The sequence below is a fragment of the Podarcis tiliguerta genome (assembly GCF_965153285.1).
Source record: "Podarcis tiliguerta genome assembly, chromosome: 13".
Lineage (NCBI taxonomy): Eukaryota > Metazoa > Chordata > Lepidosauria > Squamata > Lacertidae > Podarcis > Podarcis tiliguerta.
In genome coordinates this window covers 35,484,937-35,508,125 of record NC_139546.1, presented here as the reverse complement: position 1 = coordinate 35,508,125, position 23,189 = coordinate 35,484,937, and the positions used below count along the sequence as shown (strand labels likewise).

The following is a 23,189-nucleotide window of genomic DNA, read 5'->3' as shown; positions in this document are numbered from 1 at the left end:
GGCCACTTGGGGGAAGGTTTTCCTGCTTCGTCTCTTGGGACGCCCGGCCGCGAGGGGGTTAAACGGGTCTCGCGTGGCTGTTGTTTTTTTGCTTTTCGGCCCGCGGGATCTCCCTGCAAGCCCCTGGATCACCTTACCCAACCTCTCTTCCCTCTTCTGCAGCAGGGATAGGCGGGGACCAGCTCGCTTTCCCCTCCTCCTTACCAACAGTCCCCTCCACACTTCCAGGAATCACCCAGGAAAAAAAAAAAGGCAGGAGGGGGAGGGCGAGGGGGAGGGAGCCTAGCGGGGTTTACACAGCCACTTCCTGCCAATCAGGAGCCTGCCAGCCACCTCCGGCGGCCAATGAAAGTTCTGACCATTCATAAAAATAAATACTCTTGCCACACTCCACCCCAGCCACACACAGGCACCAGGAATCCAAGCCCCAGCGTGTCAGTTTCCCCGTGAAATATACAAGCTCCTCTTGGAACCGGAGCAGCTCAAATATTATTCTTGTAGCTCTCGCTCTCTTTCCCGCCCTTCTCCGTCCCTCCAGCTCCCAGCACGATGCAGCCAGCAGCAGCCACACGCTGACATGAGATGCGAGTTCACCGGCTCTCGCTCTCTTCCTCCTCCTCCTCCTCCTCCCACCGCCGACCAGCCCCGCTTTACTCCGCTAACGGGAAAAGCGCTTCAGAAACGCGCGCGCACATTCACACGCACTTCCAGGAAACCAGAAAGACGCTGCGATTCTTGGCGAGAGGAAACGGATCGGTCGGCCTTTCTGCGCGCACACTCCTCCCCCCTCCTCCGCCCCGAGCAACTTCCACCACTTTCGACTCCTCTTGAGTAGTCCTAATCCGGGAGGTATCCGGTGTGTGTGTGTGTGCCGGGGAGGGGGATGCGGGGGAGAGAGAGAGATTAATTGGCCCAGCCTGGGAACAAGCCTCCCATCCGGTGCGCCCCAGGCGCGCGGGGCGTTTGCAGACTCTTCTCGGCGCACCGCTTCCCCCTCCCGACCACAACCCGCCCCCCTCGCCGGCGTTGCAAGTATGGCAAAGGCAGGCGATCGGACTGGGCTCGCTTTCGGCAGAGGATCCCGCGAAGGGAAGAGCATTTTTAAATTTTGATTCCCCCCCCACCCCACCCGTTTCCTCCCTCCCTCTCTTTTCTTCCACTCTTGGAGAGACACACACAGGCACCTCGCTGCTTTCACGCCGCCAAAGGTAAGTGAGTTTAAAATAACAACGACGGCGAAGGCAATAAGAACCCCCATCCGACTCCCTGTTTTATATTGTTGATGCCAGAAGTGGGGGACAGGGCTGAGATTGCAAAGGTGGGGAGAAGACGACGAGGAGACAGGACCAGCCCGCCCAGAGCTGGAAGCGAGGAGTAGTCAGTGCCTGGTAACTTTGGCTCCTACACTATAGTGGTGGTTTTCATGTCGGGTGCTAGTCAGCCTGGGAGAAATAACTTTCTCCAAGTTTAATTTTGTATCCTCATAAAGGATTAATTATTATGAGGGTTATTAATTATTTAGGGAAATAAGGGGAATCCAGATTATAGGCAAAGCAGCACGGTGGTTTAGGTTGGTGAGGGGGTGGGGGGTAAACAAGGACTAGAATCTGTACAAATTGGAAATCTGACCAAAAAAATAATAATCAAAGAAAATGCAAACTTCCAAAACATTTAACATTTTGCTTTTGAGAGCTGACTTCTGGAGGACATTAATGTTCTATCTTTGTGGCTGTTGTAATTAAAACAAAACAATATGCACAGCCAACTTGCTACATTCAGGACTTTTCCATTTCCACCACACACGCCTTAAAAAAACCTAGTGGGATTGCACAACTGGGGAGTATTGGGAGGGAAGTGGAAAATCAGCAGGATTTTTAAATTCAGCTAACCCAACAGAAAATTTATTTAGGAGTTGGTTTTCGAACCGTAGCAAAACCTTGCTTGGAAGCCCCAGCTTATTTCCACATATTCCCCTTGTAAAGATGAACCGTGTTTCTTTGCGGTTTTGTGGAATTCTATCCCTGGTATCATCAACATCATCATCATTTGTTATCACCACCATCAAAATAGGTATTGATTGCCTTTCCGTAAACCATCCTGAAGGCATTGTTGCTGCTTTAAAAATGAAGGAGACAATAACATGTAATTAAGAGCAGCGAGAAAAGGAGGGGCCTTTTGGGGTAAAGGGTGCAACTCAGAGGAAGAGCATCTACTTTGCATTGCAAAAGGTTCCCTGGTTCAGGTGCGGCTGGGCAGGTTCCGTGTCTGAAACCCTGGAAAACCACTGCTGATGGTGCTAAGACTGAACTAGACGGACTAATTGTCTGACTGTGTTTAAGGCTTTTTACTATGTTCCTACAGTCCAACCCAAGATGTGCATATTTAAGTCCTGTTTATTTAAGTGGAAAACTTATGCCCATGCTTAAGCCTTCCGTTTTAAATGTGATCCCCTTTTCTAAAGCCTTCCAAGTCCAAAACGATTGCAAAAAAAGTTTTGCTAACAGGAAAGAGAGAAAGAAAGGCAATGAGGTGTGGCCAGCTTGGCAGCGTGTTCTGCCATTGCGATGCCGCTGTTAAGGAGACTCTTCCTTAAGTATAGAGGAAAAGGTGTGTGGGACTTGCCTTAGAAGATCACCGGTGCCAAGAATGTTCCTATGTGCCTCTTGTTTATGGTTAACCATCAAGGACTCGATTTAAACCCATGCAGAGATTCAACAGGTAACCTCCTCCAGGGGACCATTCTGCAGCTCCCCCCCCCCCCCCGGGAGTGAATTGTCCAACTGCACCCAAGGCAGAAGGAAAACCCAGAGCGCCGACTCACACAGAGATATGACAGGCAACACCCATCTGACATCTGACAGCAGCTATTGTATGACTGGAAGCTGCTAGCACAGCTGATCCAAGCACGGTTTCTCTCCTCCAGCAAAGACTGGAAAGCTATAGCAGTGACTCGCTGAGAGAGGCAGCCTTATTGTGGGTGGGTACTTCAGGCTCACAGAAACAGTCAATCATTTACTTTCTTTTTTTATGAGGGGGAAAAAAACCATAGGAAACTGACCTATGCCTGGTCAGGCTGCTGATCCATCCAGGATGTAGATCTACCTACTGCCTTTCCCATCACCTGCTACCTGATGTTTTTAAGTGGGGGTCCAGGAGTTGACCCTGGGACCATCTCAATCCAAAGCTTATGCTTCACCCACTGAGCCAATGTCCCCTTCCCCAGTTTCCTAATGGCAGGGCTTGCAGTTTCTTCATAGTGTTTGTTGCGCTTAGGTAATTTTAGACTCTGGACACTAATGGGCTCGCAGCCTGCCCCACTTTAGGCGGTCATGTGTTTTGCTTCCCTTTCTTCAGAATGTGGCAAGCCTTTCACCCCCTGTTCCTGCTGCCGAGGGAGACAGCTGGACCTCTGGCACAAAGACTTGCCCCATGGCAGCCACTGTTTGCTTGTGGCACCCAAGTTGGCAGGGACATTGATGGGTAACTTAACCGTTTCAAGGCCTGGAGACAAAGGCAAACATTAGCATAACGTTTCCATGTGCTAATGTATATGCAGAGATGGGAACATCTCTAGGGATTGAATCTGAGACTCTCTGCGGGTGCTGCAACCACTAAGCTGACTGCCCCCCCCCCTTAAAAACAAAAAATCCACCTACAGATTTCTCACTCAAATCATCCCAGATAAATTTTTCAGTTAATTTGGAGCAGAGGTTGCCTCTACTCAGTTCCTCTTCAGATTCATTTATCCCCATTGATTTCTCACAGGCCCTTCTCCAAATCAATTCTTTTTGCCCAAATCAACTCTAGATAAAGTAGTCTTAAATTAATTTATTTCCCCAGGTGATTATCCTACACAGTAACCTAGAGCTCTCTCACACACATGCATTCAATTTCCCTTGAATTCATTACCTGGCTTCAAACACTAGGGGGCATTAGAAAAAGGTCTGAACCCCCGTATCTCATGGGCCCACCTGTATCAACTCTACAGTTTGGGAATTACCAAATTCCCAATGTTTGCGTGTGGGTGTGGGGGTTTTATTTCTGCATCAGAACCTCATCACAGCCCTGCCAGCCTGTACAGGGTGCTTTGGGGGGGGGGTGATTTCTGCCTGAAAAATGATAGGTGCAGAAAGCACCGCTCAACTCAATTTTTTTCCAGGAGAGATTGGGGAACAGGGTACTGTACTAGAATCCTGCTGCCACATCCAAGCCCGTGTATCTGAACAACAGAACTGTGCTCTAATGTAATATAAATCCCCACCCTCCCTCTCAGTATTATTCACAGATGCCTCCTTTAAAAAATAAGAAGAAGAAATTCCATATATTGTTTAATTTTTCTGGAGTAGCATTCGCCACGTCGATTCTGCTGTGGGAATGAAGGCTTCCAAAAGCACTTTTCTGGCAGAGGTTCTTTGTAAACACTGGCATAGCATAGCTTCTCTCCCGCTCCCCCCAAAAGCAAGTTAACCACACCCATCCCAGTTAGTCTCCTCCCCCTAACTTTTCCAGAGGGTCTTGGGAAGCAGCTACAGTGGGATGGTAAGATCTTCCAAGATGGCGTCCAGCAGCAGAATGGTCACTGCAGCCTGATGTGTTCTTGGGGCTGTACCACTTCAGTATTGAGGCAGGAGGAATTGAACGATGGAGTGTTTTCTCTTGCACTCTGCCCACGGAAGCTAGTATGTTGGGGGAATGGTTCTTGATTTCTGTATGCAGGGATGTTTTGGTGTGGGGAAACTTGTCAAACGTGCAGCCTTCAGCTTCCAGTGGTACAGCCCTGAGGAGGCTTTACCAGGCGGAGCCTGGATATTAGCTCTAAAACGGGGGTTCAGACCTCGTCGTTGCTTTTTATGCTCACAAGCAGATACACATCGGGTGAAGTTTCCCTATCGCTACAGCTCTCTCAAGGAAAAGCATTACCTGTTGAATTTCTCCCCACAGACAGCTGGCAGAAGTATATGACGCCTACCAGAGGGGAACCAAAAATATGGCAGCCCTGGTCTAAGCCACACTTGAGTAGGCTTTGAGTCCTTATTATAGGAGACTATCAGGAGGTTCACACCTAAACGCGTGTTGATTCGGTATCTGAACCCACATAGCATAGAATCATAGAATCATAGAGTTGGAAGAGACCACAAGGGTCATCGAGTCCAACCCCCTGCCAAGCAGGAAACACCATCAGAGCACTCCTGACATATGGTTGTCAAGCCTCTGCTTAAAGACCTCCAAAGAAGGAGACTCCACCACACTCCTTGGCAGCAAATTCCACTGTCGAACAGCTCTTACTGTCAGGAAGTTCTTCCTAATGTTTAGGTGGAATCTTCTTTCTTGTAGTTTGTATCCATTGCTCCGTGTCCGCTTCTCTGGAGCAGCAGAAAACAACCTTTCTCCCTCCTCTATGTGACATCCTTTTATATATTTGAACATGGCTATCATATCACCCCTTAACCTCCTCTTCTCCAGGCTAAACATGCCCAGCTCCCTTAGCCGTTCCTCATAAGGCATCGTTTCCAGGCCTTTGACCATTTTGGTTGCCCTCCTCTGGACACGTTCTAGTTTGTCAGTGTCCTTCTTGAACTGTGGTGCCCAGAACTGGACACAGTACTCCAGGTGAGGTCTGACCAGAGCAGAATACAGTGGCACTATTACGTCCCTTGATCTAGATGCTATACTCCTATTGATGCAGCCCAGAATTGCATTGGCTTTTTTAGCTGCCGCGTCGCACTGTTGGCTCATGTTAAGTTTGTGGTCAACCAAGACTCCTAGATCCTTTTCACATGTACTGCTCTCAAGCCAGGTGTCACCCATCTTGTATTTGTGCCTCTCATTTTTTTTGCCCAAGTGCAATACTTTACATTTCTCCCTGTTAAAATTCATCTTGTTTGTTTTGGCCCAGTTCTCTAATTTGTCAAGGTCGTTTTGAAGTGTGATCCTGTCTTCTGGGGTGTTAGCCACCCCTCCCAGTGGGGTGGGCAGATTCCCTGAACTGGGCACCAGCATATATTGTTCTGAGATGGGCAACAACTCTTGGGTTCTTAATGTGTGCAGTTTGCAAATCCGTGGGAAATCCTAGACAGCTGGACAGTTCAAATTACTTGAGAATGTGCAATGAACATAACAGTGATTCCTTTCCAAAGTGACAAAAAAAGGTCTTTGCTTCCTCTTTCCCAGGAAGTAGGAAGTTGCAGGGTATGGTTCCTTTTAATGAAATATCAGTTACAAAGGCTTTGCAGCAGGTGTTTACTTATAAAAAGACAAAAACATTTTGGGAGCAAACAGGCTTATATTTACCTGGCCCCGCAAGTGCTATTTTGGGTAGTAGACTCTCAAGGTGGTACTAGGTGAACCACTACAGCCCACCCCAAGACTTCATTGCCAGCTCTTTGTGAGATTCCTTGTACGGCTCCCTATCTCCACCCCAAACTCTGGTGAGTGTTGCATTCCAAAGGAAGGAGAGTTTTCCATCCATCAAGGACCAGTATGCTGTTTTGACTACCATAGAAGCGGGTGGCACTGTGGGTTAAACCACAGAGCCTAGGACTTGCCGATCGGAAGGGAAGTTTTTAATATGTGGCATTTTAGTGTATTTTTCATCGTTGTTAGAAGCCGCCCAGAGTGGCTGGGGAAACCCAGCCAGATGGACGGGGTACAAATATTAAATTATTATTATTATTATTATTATTATTATTATTATTATTATTATGTTGGCGGTTCGAATCCCCGCGACAGGGTGAACTCCCGTTGCTCGGTCCCAGCTCCTGCCAACCTAGCAGTTCAAAAGCACATCAAAGTGCAAGTAGATAAATAGGTACCGCTCTGGCGGGAAGGTAAACAGCGTTTCCGTGCGCTGCTCTGGTTTGCCAGAAGCGGCTTAGTCCTGCTGGCCACATGACCTGGAAGCTGTATGCCGGCTCTCTCGGCCAATAAAGCGAGATGAGCGCCGCAACCCCAGAGTTGGCCACAAATGGACCTAATGGTCAGGGGTCCCTTTACCTTTACGTGCCTCTTACAAAATCGTTTTATGACCAGTCATATCCAATTCATTAAATCTTCAGCACATTTAAAGCACCTGCCTTTCCCCAAAGAATCCTGGGGACTTTGGGGGAAGCCACCTGTTGAACGGCTGTAAATGTGCCTTAAATGTATGGTGTTAGATGTGATGTCAGAAGAGGATTTGAACCCAACTCTTCCAGGTCTGATTGCATTTAAGCAGGCCTGGTTCTAGGATAAATAGCACCCTGGGGTGAGGGATGCCTGCAGAACTCCCCTTTGTGGCTGGCTTTGTAGAGTTGCCAAGTTATGCAGCTTGTGCAAAGTTGCAAAACCCAAAGGTGTAACATGCCCTTGTTGCTCCCAGGCGTTCCCAAAAATGCTCATGAAAAGATCCCGGAGCTACCTGTCAATGATTTTGCCCCAGCAGTGTAGACAGAACAGTCAACAAACTCTGAACTTAGCTGGACAACAGCACACACACACACACCCCTTCTTCAGCTTGGCACCCAAGGAGAGCAACACAGCTCATCCACCTGTATGTTTGAGCTACAGCCATTAGTTCCAAGTAATCACACAACCAGATCTGCTGCGAAATCAAACAGTCTTCTATGCTTCTGTCCAGTTTAGTAACAGGAAAAGCTTTGGAGATGTGTCAGCAGAACAAGGTGGGAGAGGGGTGAGGCAGTGGAAGGGAGAGTACCACCGTACACTGCAGATAAGATGTTCCTACAAGAGCATCTTCTCAACGCTTCGTCCCTGCAGCCTGTTTTGGATATACAATCCCCTGGGCTATGATACAGTGGGGGAAATATCATTGCTTCTTAGAATGATGGCATTGTAGAGTTGGAAGGGACCCCAAAGGTCATATCTGCAATGCAGGAATATCTGCTAAAGCATCCACCCAGCCTCCATGTAAAAACCTCCCAGGAGTGTCTGCCACCTTCCAATACAAGGGAGTCTGTTCCACTGTTGAACAGTGCTTGGTGTTAGAAAGTTCTTCCTGTAGAGTCAGGATCTCCTTTCTCGTCACTTGAATCCACTGGTTCCAGTCCTAATCTCTGGAGCGGGAGAAAACAAGTTTGCTCCATCTTCGATGTTAACAGCCCTTTAGATATTTGAAGATGATTATCATATCTCCTCTGAGTAGAACTTAGCTGGATACAAGTCATTGATTGTAATGGGTGTATTCCCTGTATGACTAATTGGATATCACTCAGGATCCTAATATGTCCTGCCTGCTTTGATATCTGGGCACCCAAATTTGCCTTTGTTCTTCTGGGTATAACTTTCATGAATGATTCCCTACTAGTGGCAAAGGTTTGTGCAAGAGCTGAGTTTGCTCAATCATAGCCAGCAAACACTGGACAACATAGCTAAGGCTTCCTGCAAGAAGTCGAAAGCTGTGAAGCCAAGTGCTCTGACAAGCTTGGCGCACTGGAATGTCAACACAATATCCTTGGTTTGATCTGGTCAGCCAAAGAGGTTTTTTTCTGCCCCCACCCCCCAAGGCCTTACCAATTTTGATGAAGTGGCAAAAAAATAAAAATTAGGTACAGCACTAGAGTGGGCAGAGAGACCCAGTGCCCTGGTTAGGTTGCAAACCACCTCCCGCCCAGTTGGCAGATTGATCTGGTGGCCACAACCTCCCATCTCAGCTGATCTGCATGGAGTTGTGTGTCTGCAAGTGTGTGAGGTGGCCACACACACCATTGATGGACAATACCTGGAAGTTTTTGGCCAGGGGTGAATGTGGCTCTCAAACCAAAAAAAAGCTCTGCTTTGGATAAAATGTCAAAGCTACTTTTCAAACAAACTTTGCTAAACCTGCTTTGTTCAGTCGTGCCGCTCTGAGATCTTTCACAGCAAATGCACAGGAATAATATGAAGCATTTTTAGTTAGCATGCCTCCATTTATGCGCATATTGAAATAGACCTATTTCCCAAGTTTCTTGGTTCTGCTTTTATGCCTTGTCTCGAGCAAAGAAGACGTGGGTTCAGGGGAGAGACCCACACCTTTCAGCTGGAGTTTGAAAGCCAGCAGGTTCCTGCTGCATGAACTGTCTCTGCCTTCCTTTTCAGATGCTGCTCCGGTAACTGACTGAGCGTCTCTCCCGGCCAACTGGAGGCGCAATGGTCCCCCTGTGCTGGTGCTGCCCGCCAGCACCTGCACCAGCTGCGGCGGCCATGACGGGCACGGCCACAACCTCCTACCACTTCAAGAGTTTCTGTGGGGAGTTTGAGCGGGTGGAAAGCGCCCTGGAACGCCTCGAGGCCAGTGGCTTCTACTGGGGCAGCCTGTCTGGGGCTGAAGCCAAGCGCCTTTTGACCTCCCAGCCGCCCGGCGTCTTCCTCGTGCGAGATTCCTCCGACCACCACCACCTCTTCACCCTGAGCGTCCGCACCAACACGGGCATCACCAACCTGCGCATCCAGCAGCAGGGCTCAGCTTTCCACCTGGAGGCCTTGCCAGGCGCTGGCCACCCCCCGGCCTTCCACTGTGTGGTCCGGCTAGTAGAGCACTATCTGTGCCTGGGAGCAGTAGAAGGGGGGCCTTGCTACCTGGAGAGGGAGGGGCAGCCCCCAGTGCCTTTGGCCCTCGCCCATCCTCTCTGCTGCAAAGTGCCCACCTTGCAAGAGCTGAGTCGCCGGGCAGTGCGTGCCAGTATGAGGGGCAGAGGCGATGCCAGGGCTCAGCTGCAGGGGCTGCCAGTACCGCAGGGACTCTTGAACTCGCTGTGCACCTGAAAGGCTCGTTTCCTTCCTAACATTCCTTGTACAGTACATAAGCAGGCCTGTCTGCACAGTGTATTGCTGGGGGCGCCTGTTTATCATTATCTTTGTGGAATAAACCAACTGGTATACTGGGGACAGCCATCTCTTCATTCATCAAAAGCCTTCAAATTCATTCTGATGCTCTCAAGATGTCAAGTATCACCAGAAGCAGAGAAAAGGAAAAAAGCTGTCTATTCCAAGACCTGGGTGGGCTTGTAAGACAAGCCCCCATCTCAAAAGCACATTCAGAGAAAGGTATAAAGAACTCCTGCTCTCAGGAGGAGTTGCATCCTTGCAGGTTCACACTTGTAATCTCCATGGCCTAAGATGTAACTGTTGCCCTAGAACAGGTAAGAGTTGCCCGATCACCTCACAGTTCTCTTCTTCACCGGAAAGCCACTAGGAGATGCACTGCCCAGTGTTAAATGTGGGGTAGATGCAGTAAATCTAGCAACAATCAGAAGTGTAGTACGTAATTTGTCAGAATAAACCTGCAGTATTCTAGGTGTGAGCAACCTCCGTTCCTCCAGATGCTGAACTAAAAGCCTCCTCATCCCTGACCACTTCTCATGCTTGTTGGGCTGATGAGAGTTGCAGTTCAGCAACATCTGAAGGGATAAAAGTTCCCCGTATCTGTTTTAATGTGCCACAAGCCAAGGTTCTTAAAACGTTTAGCTAGAAATTGTGCACTATGCTACAAATGAGAAGCCCTTGCTTCCCGTGGTGTATGGGGAAGGATGTGGGCATTCCATGACCAAGGAAAAGGCATTCTTTGTGCAGATCAGACTGGTGTTCTGTTGCAAAGGCATCCTTCTCTCCGCACCAGAGCCTTCTCCCACTCGCTTTTCATGTTTGACCACCACCACATCCCATTTTTCTACACGTGACACAAATCTTTCCAGTCACTGCCCTAAGGGCAGGTCATTACTGTAACTTGACAGGCCTCGAGAATGTTGACACAGGAAACTAGTTGTTGAGAAAAAGACGTTTTGAGGCAAAAAGAAAGTACAAGCTCAGCTAATCTGATGCTGCATCTGGCGACTCTTTAGCTTGTGTATGTTTTCATAAACAGCCTGGTGTGTGCAAAGGAATGTCACTGGGGAGCTTGGAAGAGCAGAGGGGGGCACAGATCTGCAGCAGTGTTTAAAGAAAGGAGTGGCTTCTAGTTTATTACTAGGGACTAGGCTATACCAGTGAGCATATATGCTCAATACTTGCCATGCACTCAAACCCTGTACAAACTAGCAGGAACAACCTGCTATACCAGATGTGTTAAAGCTTTAAAACAAACAAACAAAAATAATCTTAAGCTACCTTTGTCTAAAACTGTTAATAATTGAAGTTAATTTTTGTATCCTGTGCTGTTCCAGTTTACCCGAACGTTAACTTGAGCCACCCTGCCCCCATTTAAATCAACTGCAGTCATGGGTTGCCTGATTTCAATCTTATTCTTGGGTTGTAGATTCTGCATTTCTTGTTGGCAAGCCAGATCTCTTACTGGAAACTCTGGGAGTCCCTGCCAATTTGTCTCCAAGGCGAGGTGACCCAGAGCTTCAAGCTGCTCTGATAAAACTTGAAGGCTAATTTAACTTCAACTTCTGTTTGCTTGGAAGTCTCCTTGAAAGGAATGAGACACAGCACGCATGGGAGGTGCATGCAAAGTTGGCACCCAAAGCGCTCAATTCTGCTCCCGGACCCCAAATCTCTCACTTTTCCACCTGCCATCTGTTCCCGTAGATGCCTCCGGGAAAGATCCCAACTTGTTTCCTGCCAATTTCTTTACTCATCGCTCACCTTTATGCTATTTTCAGCAGCGATCGTTTCCATCTACTGGAGATAAGGGTTGCAATTCAGCTATACATATATGCATGCTAATTCCAGGAATAATCCCCCTTGAGAGTGTACAGAAAAACAAGGGGAAGTATAGTATTATGGGTCCAGGGAATGAATGACCCAGGAGGCCATTGGGAATGGCCTCTCCTCTAGATTTCAGTTTCGACTTTCCAAGGCAAGGGGGAGGGGGTTGGTGGAAGACAAAAAACAATTACTGCTCCTTATTTTTGGAGTTAACCATTTCATAGATGGAAAAGAGGCATGTATATGTTAAGAGTACAGTATTGGCCTGAAATGCACTGCACCCTCCTCAGCCACACTCCACTACTAGCCCCATGCCCAACCAACAATAGGCTGCTGCTCCTTCCTATGCAGATGTCCTGTTTGTCAAAGTGCTAGGAACCACCCTCAACCGAGCTTCTCGTCTGAACAGAGCGCCCCATGCAAGATCACTTGTTGCAGGTATTATCAGGTATTTTCGAGATGCACCCCTGACACCAGAAGGGCTACAATATTTTATCCACAAATATTTTTTATTGTATAATGTTGCAGTTAAGGCAGGCTTGATCCCCCACCAGCATGTGTGGAGGGGGGGCACCCCACAGCTTAATCTTCTTCCTCATCATCACCGCCTCCAGCACCACCCTGGCCCTTCTTGGCATTCTTCCTCTTGACGCGACCTGGGCGGCCACCACCATATGGTGAGCGGAGGGAGAAGTCAATATGCTTTTGGGAGTCCAGGCGGACGATGAAGGAAGGGATGTTCACTACTTGCTTCCTTACACTGAAGAGAGAGAAAGGAAGCAGTTACAGACGTTCCAGATAAACCCAGCAGGCAGCATTCCTCTTAAGAACGGTTTTTCACAGAACTAGAGAGCTAAAGTGATTGATCGAAGAGAGCCAAGTGAGGAATCAAGTGATCACCCCCCCCCAATTCCAGCTCTCAGGGAGCTTAAAATTTAAAAGCTCAGCATTTGGGAACATGGACATTAACATCCTGCTCCTATTATCAAAGCCAGGGTTAACCTCAGCCCCTTCCTTAATTAACACTGCAATGAATTCCTAAACATGATACTCTGAACTAAGTCCCACCATTCAATAGGCTTTTCTTACACATTAATAAGTGTTGAGCAATACAACTCAAAGCAACTATGCCCTCACAACTTTTTACTCGCAAACCTGGTCACAGAAGAAAGGTTCAGAACTAACCAACAACAGGAAATGCTTGGGAGAAACTGACTCAAGTTTGACATTTACTGCTGTTGCCCTCAGTATACATGGCAAGATGAATGCCTGGTTATACTGAAAACTGGGTGTAACAGCAGACAATTTGCTAACAAGAGGGATAACATCAACACTTTGTGCCAAGAAGGAGCAGAGTTGCTAGTTGTTACCTCTACTCCCCACACGCCAAGACCTTCGCAAGGTGTACGGCTGAGCCGCAGTGAACCTTGCCGAAATTGTTGGTGCTTTTGGCATACAGCCTCATTAGGCAGATTGCAGGGCTTTTAGGTTATCCAGGGTTCCAGTCCAGGGGAGGGATTGGTGGGGTAAAAAGACACACGGCTGGGACATGTCCACACATTTCCCTGCACAGGCCACACATAAGAGACATCAGATGCATTACTTCAGAGGTAGACCCTATCTTTACAACCCACAGCAACTCAGTCATTGCTTTTGGCTTTGTTCTGCTTAAGTGAAATGCAATTTCACTTCACCAAGGCAACATACCGGATGTGTCTTTGACGGATGAGCACCCGGGCATGGTGGATGGACTTGGCCAGGCCCAGCTTGAAGACCTGGGTTTGGAGACGCCTCTCCAGAAAATCCTCAATTTTCAGACCCAGGATGTAATCCAGCTTCATCTTGCCCTCATCCAGCACCCCAATTCTGACCAGACGGCGCAGCAAGGCATTACCTAGGAAAAGATATGGACATGTAAACAAGCTGAAGAGGCCCACACACAATTTAGAGAGTCATGTAAATCATGGGCACAAGATTCATGTAAAAAGCATTCTCTATGAAATGCTAATGACAGGTGGGGGAGAGAAGAGGAAGAAATGGCACCAAGTTGACGCCAGCATTTGAAACTCCCTTTGTTCTAGGCACATTTTGCGACAGGGAATTTCATTAGTGTGAGCAGTTTCTGAGCTCTGGGTGCAGTACTGCACCTAAGATTTCATATTAAAATTGCCACTGCTAGAAGGAAAGGAGGACCCTTTTCGGCCTCCCCACTTTCAGCCACTCTGAAGACTGGAGAAGGGACCCTCATAAGAACATTACAGGGGCAGGCAGGGGAAGTATGGATTTGTTTTTTGCAGTCTTCAGATAAGGACCAAACTATGTGAAAACTCAACTTAAGACTTTACCTGCAGTTCATTCATTTTCAGCTTTGTATTCTTGTTATAAAAAAGTGAACCTAGAAACTCTGTTGCAACACCCATAACATAGGTGCCATTTAACTCCTAGCTTTCATATCTCAGTTTCTAACACAGGGTGACATGTTTAGTTACATACTACTAAGCAGCACTTTAGTATATTACATTGACCTTGAAATCACAGTTCAAATCCTAGCTCAGCCACAAATGGTGGGCAGTCTTTGAGAAGTGAGTCCCTCTCAGCCTTAGTCTCTGATCTGAAATATGGGACTGATTTAAAAGATTCTCAAGACAATATATAAATATAATTACAGCAGGAAAAACAATACAACATAGGTAACTGATATTAATCCAATAGATCTGGTCTATTCCCTTAAGGTCCGTATAGTAAAAGCTATGGTTTTCCCAGTAGTGATGTATGCAAGTGAGAGCTGGACCATAAAGAAGGCTGATCGCCGAAGAATTGATGCTTTTGAATTATGGTGCTGGAGGAGACGCTCGAGAGTCCCATGGACTGCAAGAAGATCAAACCGATCCATTCTTAAGGAAATCAGCCCTGAGTGCTCACTGGAAGGCCAGATCCTGAAGCTGAGGCTCCAATACTTCGGCCACCTCATGAGAAGAGAAGACTCCCTGGAAAAGACCCTGATGCTGGGAAAGATGGAGGGCACAAGGAGAAGGGGACGGCAGAGGATGAGATGGTTGGATGGTGTTCTTGAAGCTACCAGCATGAGTTTGATCAAACTGCGGGAGGCAGTGGAGGACAGAAGTGCCTGGCGTGCTCTGGTCCAGGGGGTCACGAAGACTCGGACATTCGTGACCCCATTCCCTTAAATCTAACACAAGAAATAAGCACATCTGAAAGGCATTAAATATGTGTGTGTATACACACATACACACAGAGAGAGAGAGACCGGGACCTGGTAGGATTCATAAAGAAAGTGAACTCACATTCGAGATCCCTTAATCTGCTAGTAACCATTAAAGGGATCCACAACAGCAAAAGAACCATTAAAGATGCCGAAGACTGGCATGTCCAGCCCTAACATACCCTCAAAGAGACGCCTCTGATCCTTCTCATCCAGGGTGAGCAGCTCTCGGGCAGCTTTGCGGATCTTGGCCAAGGTGAACTTCACCCGCCACACTTCACGCTTGTTACGCAACCCATATTCACCTAGGAGGGGATATAAAAGTTCAAATGTAACATGCACCTGCCTTTGGAGCATAACTGTTTCATTGAACAACTCTCTCTTTTCTATCCAGGATAAACTAACCAATCAGTTTCAGTTCCTGGTCAAGCCGGGACTTCTCAAAGGGCCGCCTTGGGGTGACATATGTCTTCCGACATACCCAACTCCTGGCAACTGGCATGTTGGCCTAAAGGGAGTCCAGTCCTGTGGAGAAGAAAGTTGAGAGATCTATAGAAGTGGCAGGCAGATGAAACAAGTGAAGCAAATGAAGTTTTGATATATTTCACAGCTACTTCTCTGTATAATTTATTATTACAGTCTCTCATTTCATTTATACATTCATCCAAACCTATGACGTAGGCTAGGACAGCCAGGAATTTCAGGTCTAAAGCCAGCCTTTCCTACTTGTAAGGTCAATACTACCCAATGAACTACACCACTCAGACTGAGTTTAGGGTAAATTCAATACAGGTTTTGTTTTCTGGAGTCTAGACTGACCCTTAACTGACACTACTGGGCACCAGAGGGTCACATTTGTTCTATGTAAAGTTGTGTTGAAGCCCTGAAGGTGATATAAATCATGGAAGCTTACCCATTAGAAAGGGGAAGAATAGTTTCTTGAAGCAATATGCCAATTTGGACCACTTGCAATATCCAAAAGAAAACAGCCACTTGCAGTCAGCATTAAACACTGCACCAAATTTCAGTGCAGATACTGAATTACAGCAAACAACTAAAGTAAACTTTTTAACTATTTAAATAAACCAACAAGGCCCTTTGGCCCCTTTTAACGTCCTGTTCCCCACAAACTAAGCTAAGCAAGACCTGTAATATATGTAGCACAATTTACTGCTACTTCAGTATTTTAATATGGATATAATTTGAGCAGGAAAAAAGAGTGTGATTCCATATAACAATGGTTAAGCCCAAATGCTCCCAACTAAGCAGGGAGGTATGAAAATTTGTGAATGCTCAAAGATGTTATGGGCCATCAGTAAAATAATCTCAAAGAAAGGCACATTGCTTACTTCTCATATCAAGGATGATTTAGCATAAGCAGCGTTCACTCACCCAGCCTCTGGGAAGGAAACATTTAACACTGAATCAACTCACACTGACTAAAGTTTTGAAAACGATTCCACCAAAATTATAAAGGGAGCACCTAGAAATAGCTGCTATTTCTTCAGCAACACGTGGGGTGACACCAAGTCATAGAATTGCAGAGTTGGAAGGGACCAAGAGGATCATCTAGTAGGAATCTTTCTGGCCAACGTGACACTTGTAAAAGTCACAAGACAGGGAAGGCTAATTCCCCTTTAAAAAATAATTCAAATCACGTGAGACCGGCGGTTCGAGGGAGCGTGTTTAATCCCCACCATCCACGAATCCCCTGAATAGGCCGAGCAGCACCGCGGAAGCAACCACGCGACACGTGTGATCTGCGCACGCGGGGCTGCCCTAGTTCTATAACCCGCACATGCGCATTGAGCGAGTGAGGCGGGGGCCGCGGGAATAAAGGCTCCAACTCCCTGATTTAAAGTGGATTCGCAACCGCTAAGGCACTTCTAGCAGCTGGTTGCCGAGAACAATTTATTTGGAGTCACTTAAAACGTCCTTCTCGGCCACCGGGGCGCTTCTTATTCCCCGACACCGCGCCTCGGATCGCCGTGATACAAAACCTCCGCTTACCTTCCGACGCGCTTGACGGCCACCACTAAAAGGAAGGGAGCGGCCTACGAAGGTTGCTTATATATGTCGTGCGGTGCTCCGCCTACCGTCTCCGCTAGCCAATAGCAAGGCGACGTCTTTCTGCCTAACCTATTGGCGGAGGGCTGCTTCGCGGCGCGGTAACCAATTAGCGCTTGCTCCAAGGATGATAGAGAAGAAGACGTAGAGTGGTCGAGGGGAGCGTAGCACGTTGCATTAACAGTCCAGGAGTCGGCCGCGTCTGTGTGCCGAGTGGAGCCGCCATTGCTTTGTGGGGGTTGGAGCCCTAACAGAGCTATTCATTGGGGCCGGGGAGTTTCCCCCTCGTTGTCCGCGCCATCCCTGCCTGCGGTTTGAAGTTGGCTGAAGCGAATAAACAGGCGACCCTGCTGCTTTCTGAAACCGACTGTCTCAATGGTTCCTTATAACGCCTCTCCCCCCCCCGTGCCCTGAACCATAGAGATGCCAAAGAACCCACAATGCGTTTCCGCTCCCTTTTCGTTATAGAGATACACACAAAAAAAGTAGAGTCGAACATACCTTCGCCGCGGTTTCTCACTTCCGGTCTTTAGACCTGGCGTTCTACTCTGTTTCTATCAAAAGAAACGCGTGGCCAGTGACGGCTTTTTCTGGTTGTGTGCGTGTGTAGTATAGGATGCGTGTCAGCTCTTAGTATTTTCTGTCTCCATGCTCTCACCCAGTAGTACCCTAGTATACAGCAACTATGGCCATTCAGTACCTTATGAGAGGCAGAGGGGGAAAGATGGTGCTTTAGTCACAGCCGCTCTGGCTATTGGGTGATGGCAAGGAGCGTGTGTGCAGCAAAAAGTGGCTAATTGATTTAGTAAATAATAAGGGGCGGGGCGGGGGGACATGGGCAGAGAAAGTGTTGGGAGCTCAGGCAACTTCAGATATTTCTTTTTTTATAGAAAAAAACAATATTATACATCAGTTTACATAAACTTAAACTACGGTATATTATACATACAATACATATATTACTTACCTACATACTCAGACATTTCTTTTCCCCGATTTGATGGGGGCAGAGATGGCATGCACTGCAGAGACCTGTGTGTGTGTGTGTGTGTGTGTGTGTGTGGAGTGGCCCATCTCTCTTTGCCCACCCAGGTACTCTGCAGAACCTGGCCAGGCCTGGTGAAGCAAGCAGAAAACTGCTTGGACCCGTGCTTTCTTAGGCATGGGACAAGCGGAAGTGTGGAAGAGCCCTAAATGTCTTTGCGGAAAACTATTCCAGAGGGTCACTCCGCTGGGAAGTGGTTTGACCATAACTAGGTGATAATTCCAACTCCCACTAACATCCCGACCATCCTCCCCTAACCCTGAGACATATATGAAATCCAGGGTGTGCCTTCGCTTCTGCATTACATCAGTGACAAGCTGAGACAGCCCCATGGTTGTCATGAAAGCCATGAAGTTCAGTGCTGGGTCTTGGCATGGATGTTGAAGACCTTCAGGAACAAGGCCTTAGGGTTTTTCAGCACCACGCCCAAGACAAACTCAGGCAGCAGAGCTGTTGGGCAGCAGGGTGCATGGTATACCAGTAGGAGGCCCCTGTATGTCTTCTAGCCTTATGCCAAATGCAGGCTCTCATCGCCTGACCAAGGATAGAAGGGTTTCCTGGCTGGTCAAATGGTACTTGTGTGAACTATTTATTTTATTTACATCCCACACCTTCCTCCCATGGTGGCAGCTCCCCAACAACAACCCTGTAGTCTGTCTTGAAGCTGCACACTCACCCAGGTCTCAGTAATACGTGCCGGCACAACTTCCTTATCCATGATTTAATAGTAGATGAGGGAGATTTCATTTTAATGTGAACTGACCTGGTATTCACCAACAGCACCACCAGGCTAGAGGGCACAGTGGTTAGTCCACCAAGTGCCTGTGGCATGGGGAGGGAGTTTCAAAATCGGATCGGCAGTAGCTATCTTGGACCTCACCTCTCCACCATTAATTTAAAATACTTTATATTACAAAAATTACCGTATATATGGCTTGATTGTAGTAAAAACCCTTAAGCGATTGACAACAAATATGAAAATTATCAATAAAAACAGTTAAAACAATTAAAAACTTGTACAAATAATTAAAATTACAATAAAAGAAATTAAAATACACCAACGTCTAAGTGTCTGGCTCTGCTTGCCTATATTTATTTTCCTGTATTCTAATGTCCTTCAGTATTGCTGCTTCTGACAGTGGCAAACAGTAAAACGAACATGTTAGCAAGAAAATGATAAAGCATGTCATGAAGATAATAATATATATATAAAGCAAGGCAGCAAAAAATATAAATCCTAAAAATGCCATTGAAACTTTAAACGGCCTCGGAAAAGGAAGCAGTTTTCATCTAGCATAAGAGAGATCTAACTTTTCTAGATAGCTTGGGCACTGTACTTGTAGCATTGCTAACTTTGGAAGTAGACTACTGCAACGAGTTTTGTTTGGGGCTTCCCTTGTGTTTCCCAGCAACTTGCGCAGAATGCAACGGGCTGGCTCCTGATAAGGGTTTCATATCAACAGCACAGAACCCCTCTCCTTAAGGATGTTTAGTGGCTGCCTATATACTACTGGGGCCAAATTAAAAGTCTTACTGCTAGCTAGTTTATAAAGCCCTGAACAGTTTGCTTGAGAGACCGCCTGTCTTCATATCTAACTGTCCAGGTTTTATGTTTGGCAGGAAAGGCAGTCTCTGCAAGACAGAGGGCATTTTGTGTGAATGCACCTAGGTAGTGGAACTCCTTCCATCTGTACTTTTCTGCTTACACTTTTCTGCTTTATCTGTGCAACCCATCAGTTATTGTATATCATTGTCCAGCTCAGCTGCTGGCTAAGTATTCTTATGCTATGTGTTATGTTCAGCACCTGGGCACTCTGTTTACTATGTGGTATCTAAGCTGGTCAATCCTCCCCACTCACCTCAAGCCTCTTGGTTTGAAAAAAAAAGAAGAGATATGGTAAAGTTAAAAATAGAATTCCCCGAATGGTTGGGAGCAAGTACTCTTTGGTGAGAGAGCCCCAGGAGAGATTTTAAATCACAAAACAAGCAGCAAAGTAAAGCGTGGAAATATAGACTGACTTTTAAAATACCCCAAGTTGCTTCTAAAGTTCCCCACTTCCCTTAGCTTGGAATGAGGCCACCAGTTTGGTAAGCTAGAAATGGTTTACTTACAAACTCTTCAAAGGTCAGATTCATGTGCTTTTCCATGCAGCAGCAAGAAAATACAGGCAGTACAGTACAACATAGATTCCAAAATGGCAAGTGTTTCTAAATTATTTTTATAGAAACATAAAGATGGCTTTCTCAAGCCACATGGCTTGCAGCAACCAGCTTGGACCTCCTTACTGGTAGGGTTCACATGGTGCAATTGAGGAAACAAAGAGTTTGATAACCCTTCCACTCCAAGGTGAGGTGGAGTGATCCAGCTAAGCCTGGCAGAACAGCTTACTCTATGGTCTTAACCTCTTCATACATTAATCAGAGTTAAGCATCTTGGTTATATGAGGCTGGATATCCCGCAAGGCTCTGGTTTCAAGCTGTGGTCTCCTCTCAAATCCATTTCTGAGTTGGGCTAGAATCAGTTTTGAAGAGAGTTGAAAATGGTCTTCCATGTATGTGATATTTACACTGAAATTAAGATTTCTAATTGAACAAATGGGAGCTTGCATTTCAAGGCAAATAACAGATGCACCCCCACCCCCCGCAGCCGCCACCTGCCACGCCTCTGATTTACTTTCTTTAATGCCTGAAATTGCTAATTGTATGAAGGATGGCGTGTCTTGCTTGGCCCTGAACGACACTGAGAATGCTTGTACATAACTATTTCCACATTAACGAATGCAAATACAGCAGAACATATGGAACTCAGGAAGCATGAGACATAAGGCACTAACCGCTTCATATTATTTTTTCTTTAAATGAATGATTAGGAATGCTTCACTAAGTATCAGGCCTGGACAAATATATCTCAGGGATAGACACATTTGGATGCCTTTAAGAGGTAAATACAGTCAAAGAACAATATGGAGCAAGAACCACACATTGGATGACTAGGATTTTAACTTGTTCAATGTAAAGTTTCTTTCTTTCTTTCTTTCTTTCTTTCTTTCTTTCTTTCTTTCTTTCTTTCTTTCTTCAGTGGGTGGCTGAATTTGCCCAGACAATGAGTTTCTTTCCCCTTTCTCCTGCACTGTTGTGTTCTGGGATGTAGAAAATTGCTCTTGGCTCAGGGAGCCTGAAGGCTTGTAAATCACCCCCCTTTCATTAGACACTTTCATTTGGTAAGCAATAAAGCGCTGAGGAACAGAAAATGCTAGATAAATGAAGCTGCTAATTTACTGGGTGTCTTTTAAAGCAGAGGGGAAAACAATAAAGTTAGGTTTGTGTAAGCATTTGTTTGTGGCTCAGCCTCCTGTCCTGCTTCTATCCTTAAAGCTCCGCTTTCGCTCTCTCCCTCCCTCCGTCCCTCCAAATGATCCTCTCAGAAGACATGGCTCCAGGCATCTATTTGCCTTCAAGACAAAAGTATCCAGGATCCCTAACATCTTGTCCATTTCTCTCATGTAACTTCATGGCTGAGTGGGGATTTGAACACAGGCCTCTCTGGTCCAATCCCTAAGAACATTCAGCATATTACAGGACAACAAACCCGGGTTTACCACTAGGGGCTTAACTTTACATTATGTGCAAATGTGCACCAGAGCTTAAATTCCCTTTTGTTAAAAGAAGAAAAACGGTTTGAGGAGGGTGTAACGGAGAGTCAAGAAGTGGTATCGCGGGATGCAGGTGGCGCTGTGGGGGACGCGGGTGGCGCTTGTGGGTCAAACCACAGAACCTAGGACTTGCCGATCAGAAGGTCGGTGGTTCGAATCCCCGCGAAGGGGGGAGCTCCCGTTGCTCGGTCCCTGCTCCTGCCAACCTAGCAGTTTGAAAGCACGTCAAAGTGCAAGTAGATAAATAGGTACCGCTCTGGCGGGAAGGTAAACGGCATTTCCGTGCACTGCTCTGGTTCACCAGAAGCGGCTTAGTCATGCTGGTCACATGACCTGGAAGCTGTAGGCCAGCTCCCTCGGCCAATAAAGCGAGATGAGCACCGCAACCCCAGAGTCGGTCACGACTGAACCTAATGGTCAGGGGTCCCTTTACCCTTCACCTTTAAGTGGTATCTAGGGAGAGGGGAGGGGAACATTCCCCTTTCCCCACTCCAGATCTCCTCTCATGCAGCTCTCTCTCTCTCTCTCCACCCCCCTTCCTGGATTTCAAGGGCGTGTTTGCCTAATAGTAAAACAAACGCAAAACATAAGTGAGAACTGTACCTTTTAAACTGGCTTAACTGTCCTGATTTCCCCCCAGGAACTCTAGGTACTATAGTTCCATGAAGTGGTTTAGGGATTCCAAAGAGCAATTTCCCATCATGGTCCCAAAAGACAACCCTCAAGTTCATGGACAGAAGCCAAGGCAGTTAAACGCATCTCATACCAGTTCAAGTATGACATGTAGTCATGGTCTTAGTGAATTTTCATGTGTTTTTCATGTGGGTTTTCTGTACAGCGCTGTGACAGTAACATGTGCTGACAAATTATGAAAGTTTTCCCATTGGAAAGTTTGAGAAGGCCGTGATGGCATACACACCATACATTTAAAGCACCCCTAAAAAGTGGAAAACTCAAGAATTACCAACAATAGAAGAATGGCAGATGAAGATGATGGATTTTTCGGAGCTAGCCGATCTAACCGGAAGAGTCCGCGACCAGAAGGAGGAGGAGTATCAGGAAGAGGAGAATAAATTTAATGATTATTTAGTTAAATTTGTTAAGTTAAACTAACTGAAAACAGCTTGCAGATACTTAATGGGCTACGGATTTTATTTATGTTAAGTGATGAATTAATATGTTTAATTCCATAAGGTGAAGATCTAAGGATGTTAATGTTTAAGTTAAATTTCATAAAAATTGGGATTTGGAAAACCGTTAAAAGGACATGCAATGAAATTCAACCAAGGGGAAGCGAGGAAGTCACTTAATGTTAATAACTGTAATTTTCAATAAGGCTATGATTTATGTTTGTATGTTTTGTGTGTGTGTTTGTTTATAATATTGTGAAAACTATTTTTTTTTGGGGGGGGAATAATAATAATAAAGCACCCCTGAAAGAATCCTGGGAGCTGTAGCTTGTTAAGGGTGCAAGGAATCATAGCCTCTGTGAGGGGTAAACTAGAGTTCCCAGGATTCTTTTGCAGGGCGGAGATGCTCTTAAATGTGCTTTAAATATATGGTTTGCATGCAGCACATA

General features: G+C 46.5%; 2 protein-coding genes across 4 annotated transcripts; one reads left to right on the top strand and one right to left on the bottom strand.

Annotated features, from left to right (window-relative positions):
- Window positions 1–406: 406 nt before the first annotated feature.
- Window positions 407–9,859, top strand: LOC310663619 (suppressor of cytokine signaling 3-like). The gene is made up of 2 exons (XM_083411690.1): window positions 407–1,208; window positions 9,073–9,859. The coding sequence occupies exon 2, from the start codon at window positions 9,124–9,126 to the stop codon at window positions 9,736–9,738; it is 615 nt and encodes a 204-aa protein (XP_083267816.1). The 5' UTR covers window positions 407–1,208; window positions 9,073–9,123; the 3' UTR covers window positions 9,739–9,859.
- A 2,253-nt stretch (window positions 9,860–12,112) lies between these two features.
- RPS9 (ribosomal protein S9) lies at window positions 12,113–16,993 on the bottom strand. 3 transcript variants are annotated; one of them, XR_014504252.1, is made up of 7 exons: window positions 16,856–16,993; window positions 15,251–15,370; window positions 15,028–15,150; window positions 13,330–13,516; window positions 13,165–13,187; window positions 12,993–13,120; window positions 12,209–12,382 (listed from the first exon to the last, which is right to left on the bottom strand). XR_014504252.1 is itself a non-coding variant. In XM_083409085.1 (5 exons), exons 2-5 carry the CDS (start codon window positions 15,345–15,347, stop codon window positions 12,205–12,207), a joined length of 585 nt encoding a protein of 194 aa, XP_083265211.1. In that variant the 5' UTR covers window positions 15,348–15,370; window positions 16,856–16,993; the 3' UTR covers window positions 12,113–12,204. The 3 variants fall into 3 exon arrangements, 1 of the variants encoding a protein (XP_083265211.1); XR_014504251.1 differs by having other exon boundaries at window positions 12,113–12,382; window positions 12,993–13,187; XM_083409085.1 differs by lacking the exons at window positions 12,993–13,120; window positions 13,165–13,187 and having other exon boundaries at window positions 12,113–12,382.
- Between the last annotated feature and the right edge of the window lie 6,196 nt (window positions 16,994–23,189).

What these genes read in the sequence shown, in the direction of transcription:
- RPS9 (XM_083409085.1), bottom strand. Translation starts at nt 15,347, where the DNA reads ATGCCAGTTGCCAGGAGTTGGGTATGTCGGAAGACATATGTCACCCCA. An exon ending in CCAGGAACTGAAACTGATTG is followed by an intron (nt 15,151 to 15,250) that starts GTTAGTTTATCC and finishes ATCCCCTCCTAG; the next exon opens with GTGAATATGGGTTGCGTAAC. An exon ending in TCAGAGGCGTCTCTTTGAGG is followed by an intron (nt 13,517 to 15,027) that starts GTATGTTAGGGC and finishes ATCTTTTCCTAG; the next exon opens with GTAATGCCTTGCTGCGCCGT.
- LOC310663619 (XM_083411690.1), top strand. Translation starts at nt 9,124, where the DNA reads ATGGTCCCCCTGTGCTGGTGCTGCCCGCCAGCACCTGCACCAGCTGCG.